Source organism: Carex rostrata, chromosome 8 (genome assembly GCF_964058835.1).
Source record: "Carex rostrata chromosome 8, lpCarRost1.2, whole genome shotgun sequence".
NCBI lineage: Eukaryota > Viridiplantae > Streptophyta > Magnoliopsida > Poales > Cyperaceae > Carex > Carex rostrata.
This window is the reverse complement of record NC_135925.1, coordinates 7,568,398-7,573,856: the sequence shown is the minus strand read 5'-3', so window position 1 is coordinate 7,573,856 and position 5,459 is coordinate 7,568,398. Positions and strand designations below refer to the sequence as shown.

Genomic DNA, 5,459 nt, shown 5'->3' with positions numbered 1-5,459 from the left:
TCTTAAATTTTTTGAATGATATTTCTTATTTTTTTAATTTTTGAATTTGTATAATAACAGTCCAATAAAGCCCAATGAGCCAGCTCGCGAACTAGCTTGGGCTGGCTTGTCACGAGCTGAGCCAAGAGTTTTGGCTCGGGTGACCTAGGTCCAGCTCGCTCGGTCCAGACTCGGGCCAAAATAAACGAGCTGAGCTAAGGCCCAGCTCGGCCCGAGCCAGCTCGTTTACAGCCCTAGACTGACAACGATATCTCAATTCTCCACCGACATCAACTCGGGTCTAGTGGGCTTGGTTTTGCAAATTTTATCTTATCCTTGTGGCCCAATATCTTTCGAAATAAAATACATTAATTGAAAGTTTAATTCCTTCCATCAGATTTACAAATATGATATTGCTGTTATTCTAAAAGTATAAAATATTAATATTTGATTGAACAAACAACTTTATCCCTGGACATCAGTATTATACTACTAACATTTTCGACTTTACTGATTTACTCACATGGATTTTTTTTCCTTTTTCTTTTTTTTTTGGATTGGCTGCATTTGCGTAAAACTTGACGACAAGCCAATTTTTAAAAAAAAAAATACAGGAATACGATGTGGAGCAAACCAAGTCATCCTCTGCATTTGCATGGAAGAGAAATGTACCAATTACTTATTTACATGCCGAAATCTTACATGGTACAGAGAACTGTGGATACAGTACCGATAGAGAAAATTAATGAACTCCATTAAAGAACGTAAGGTATGAATGCCTTGACCCTAGTTGGGAAGTTCTCAAATTTTGACATGTACCATTTTCTGGTGGCAATACTTCTTCCCATGAGATAAAACATGGATCCAAAAGCGAAGGACAATGGATAAATCGTTTGAGAAATCAAAGATATTCCAAAAAAGCCAATGACCTCGAATAGGTAATGGGGGCAAATGACAAGATCAAAGAGGCCTCCTTTTGGTATCTTGTAAGCCTTGTCGCCTTTCTCTCTAAGCTTGGAAAGGAGATAATGGTGGTAGAAATTACCAGTTATTCCTACCAGAAAAAGCACAGTGCCAGCATAAGTAAGCTTGATTCTTGGTTCTGGTAAATTAAGGCTGAGATACTGAGAGTAGATCATGCATACAGTGCACATCACATAGCTGAAGGAAAAGAAGACAGATATGTCTAACCTCATGGCCCCACTATATTTATGGACAAATGATACCTGAAAAATAAAATCATTACCGGAATGCATTCATATGTTTAGAATTCTAAATGAAATTTGTAAGTAATACTTGCTAAATAAAACAAATTAATATTAACAGAAAATTTACTCTAACTAACCCCGCTGCATGATAAATCTACGGATTAATACTCGATTTACACAGACCAAACATGTCAATCTAAGAGAGATCAAACTTGTTGATAATTTGATAAATTTTATCCAAACAAGTATACTCACCGTTATTAAAGTAAGCTTGGACACACTTCTAATTTATTTTTACACAAATATTTATCGATCTTGCGAGTGACAGAGCCTAATCTCAGCTAACAAGTGCATGCAAATTAAGCTTAAATCTCAAGATATGTATATAAGATAGGCTATATATCCAGTTTCATTTGAAAAACAAACAATATTATGATATTAAAGCAATCCACACAAATATATATGAGTACCTCAAAGACTCTCTTGAAAAAATGCACACTGAGTGCTGCCGCAAGCAGCACCCCACGTGGCATCGTTTTGACTGTCGGGGCAGAGAACAAGGCGACTGCTGCAACGAGTGCAGGTGTGTATGTAAGAAGCATCCCAACCCGTCCAGACAGCATCACTGGGTTCCGTGCAGTCCGGTTCAAGAACTTGGAGTAGGCCATGTGCGTTCCCTTGACCTCTAGTATCCCTAATGCTGCCAAGGCAGTGACATTGACGACCGACAAGGTGTTTAGAGGAAGGGATGGTGGCGGTGGATACAGGATTGATCGGATGATATTCATATTTGTTTATTTGTTTTTTAAAAAGAAAAATAGCTTGAGCAGGAGTTCTTATTCATCTGGAGATAGATTTCATGTGTGAGTGCTTTTGTGTGGAAATGTCTTAGTCTTATTGACGTGAAGATTTCCCCTTATGGGGATTCAGATAAGACTAAGACATTTCCCCCATAAGGTGAAGAATTTTTTTGTTTTGTTTTGTCCGGACCCTAATCTTATGACCCTCATGCCTCACGCTGATGTACGTATATATATTTTTTTTTTTTTTTTTTTTTTTTTTTTGAGGTTGATCTATGTGTAGTTAAGGGGTGCTCAAGCCATTTTATAATTTTAAATATTTTTTAATCATGTATATTGAAATTTAATTGAATTATTTTTTTTTAAGTTTTTATATAGTTCAGCCCCTCCTTATAAATTATCACATTTGTGCTTGTAATCTAGTAGTTAGAATTTTAATTTGTTAGTGTAGAGACTTGAATTTAAGTTTTAGCTATACATTATGATGCATTTTAAATTTTAGTCCCTACTTCTAAATTTTCTACTTTCTAGTTCTGCCCCTGATTATATATAACACAACAGATTAAAATTTTCTATCGTTTTTAGTTTCAAACATTGAAAGTTTCGTATGATGGTCAATTATATAATTTTTTTGCAAAAATATAGGGCTTTATTGTATTCATAGCCATTACTCTAATTTATATAACAAAATTAGGTCAAAGTATGAAGATTTTTAAATTAAAATTGATTCTCATTCATTGTAAGTAGCTCCGCCTCTATGAAATGAGTTGATCTGTTAGTTTGTAATAATCTAGAAGTTAATAATACGATAATTTTGATTATATAAAGCTTTGTTCATGAATTGGATGATTAATATTATTTTGTTGCCTTGAGTATTATTGTATTTATGAATCATTTCGAGTTCATGACTGGAATTGTGAAACTTCATAATATAGATGATATATACTCTAAAAAGTCACTGACCAAGGTAAATTAGCAGGAACACTAATTACCACGATAAGGTTAGTATGTGGATTAAATGATGGTCAAGTTTTTCAGACCATAGACAAGGAGTTGTCATTTTAATCACATAGATATATGTTCCAGGAACATGATATCTGACAGATCCCGAATGAAACATTATACGGAATTGTGTTCGTGTCATTAATGCTTTCATTCAGTGTTAAGTTCTAAAGTATGAGGTATTCATTTTTCCTACATAAGAGATGTATCTGTGACTGTTACCTAACGCTATCTGTAAAAAGTAGCTATAACGGTAGCTCTTCGGCATACATAACTTATGCTGAGGAAGTGATGGTTTACCAAAAGTAATATTGTCCCTCGTATTTTGTACGAGCTATAGCATCACTAGGCCCCTTGGTAGAGTTAGATTATCTGCATGCTGTATAATTACAAGAGTAATTATATTTGATAATCTGTCCAAGATCAAGAAAATATTAAGTTAGCAAGGATGACACATATCTACCTTGAAACTGATCTAATAGTTATGTGACAAAAGAACTGACACAAGTAAATTGTTTATTGGATCGTGATATTGTACTGTACAGCATCATTTGTGTAATTGGATGGTCATGATGCGTTTTGTCAGATGCCTCTCATGATTATAGAAGTTAAAACAGTTTTAATTATATTTACCAACATAACACAGATCCTATTGGGTCACACCATATAGGAGTTAATCGGAGAATCTTACTGTGATTGATTATAAATTGGTTATGATCAATAGTAAGATGGTTATAATTAATTATACGTGTTATAATTAAATTATAAATGTCATATAAGATGACAAGCAAAAACAACGGTTAATTTATAAACGTACACGGTACGTTGTATAAAAGTTACCGAAACAACAACCGCAAGAAATATAATTGTTCAGAATAATTATATGGATATTGATTTCGGCCAAGGGCATTTTTGTCTTTTCACATGTCATCATTATCCGCATGACACGTCATCATGACATGCCATCATCCTTATCCACCCGAGGGTATTTTGGTCTTTTGGCAACTTACCCTAAACCCTATAAATAGGGGTGGAGGGGTAGAGAGAAAAATCACTAATTCACTCGTATCGTTTCGTGTCGAATCGAATCGGTATTTTCTCTCTTTTTCGGTTTCTCTTCCAAATAGTGTTTCGGTTGAGAAAAGAAAATTATAAGTAGTTGACGTATAATCTTGCGGGTTGTTGTGAAGTATATTTACGGGATTGGTGAATAGTGTTTTCTTGAATTTTATGGTATTTCAGTTTTGCTTATTTGTGAAACTGAGTAACTGAAAATTCGTGTTTACGAGTTTTCGTCTTTTCTCTGTGAATAGTGTTTTTGCAGAATTCTGCGGTTTATGGTATTTATGGCAAAAGAAATAAACCGCTCTCTAGTTAGTCCTGGTGGATAACCTATAGAGGCACCATACGTTTGGTGCTCCGAGGAGAATCATTCCCGTGATGTAGCTTTATTCGCTCGGTCTGCATTCCAACTGTGATTTGGAAACAAGGTATAAATATGTTATATTAATCTATTTAATTGGTAAGTAGATTAAAGTTTTAGAAATCAATAACGGAGTAGATCTGTAAAAGGATTAAATTGGGTTTTGATGCCAAAGGAATACTGAAGGTGGACCGTCTTGGAAAGTTTCCTAACATACTCCGTTTAATCCTTAGCTTAAGTTAGAAGTAAAATTTTTGTTTTACGTTCTTTCCGCAGCTTAAGCCTAAACGAGTTTTGATTACCTCGAAACCCAACATGATCATCATACCAGGTCAAGCAAATATTAATACATAATATGGCAATTATTCATACCAGGTCGAGCAAATATTTATACATCATTATGTAAGTATTCATACCGAAGATACCTAACATATTTATAAAATAACTAGATACAAGTATGGATGCATATGCGCGCAAATATTAATATATAAAATATAAAGTATTCATATCTAAAATATCAAGCAACCCAAATAACAAAAAAATAATAATAACATAATGAAATAAATAAAAATATTGGCAAGTATTCATACTCATATCGTACAACCCATAAATTAGCACTAAACTTTCTTTCTCTCTCCAATTATGAAATTAAAAAAAAATCTGAGACACATAGTTTTTTCTTTTTATGAAAGGCCCGTGGGCTTTGATTACTATACAAATGATGACCATGGATTATGTATACTTTTGCCTAGGATTTCATATCAATAACTTGACCAATTTCCATGCATTTAGGTTAATTTAGTTTAATTTAGTTTATAATTATACCAAGAATCAAGTTACTGTCGAAGTCTATTTAAATTACAGGAAATGGAGCAAATTATAGATCTTCTCGCAAGCTTTCCGAAAAGTGGTAGAACACTAAAAATAGAGTTACGGATAATGAATTATGCCCATTTGAAGTTTGGCTCACAGCATAAACAGGCAGGATGCGGGTCGCGCAGAAAGCCGACAGAGTAAATATGAAAATTTCAGCTTTCGACATCTTTT

The 5,459-nt window shown here is 34.0% G+C and overlaps 1 protein-coding gene across 1 annotated transcript; it reads right to left on the bottom strand.

The window, feature by feature from the left end:
- Positions 1-719: 719 nt before the first annotated feature.
- LOC144558320 (uncharacterized) lies at positions 720-2,054 on the bottom strand. Its single transcript, XM_078307134.1, has 2 exons — positions 1,658-2,054; positions 720-1,205 (listed from the first exon to the last, which is right to left on the bottom strand). Exons 1-2 carry the CDS (start codon positions 1,973-1,975, stop codon positions 735-737), a joined length of 789 nt encoding a protein of 262 aa, XP_078163260.1. The 5' UTR covers positions 1,976-2,054; the 3' UTR covers positions 720-734.
- Positions 2,055-5,459: the final 3,405 nt, after the last annotated feature.

Bases quoted from the DNA above. Each gene is read 5' to 3' on its own strand.
- LOC144558320 (XM_078307134.1), bottom strand. From the start codon at position 1,975: ATGAATATCATCCGATCAATCCTGTATCCACCGCCACCATCCCTTCCT. The intron at 1,206-1,657 runs GTACTCATATAT...TTTATTTTTCAG, and splicing joins TTTTCAAGAGAGTCTTTGAG to GTATCATTTGTCCATAAATA.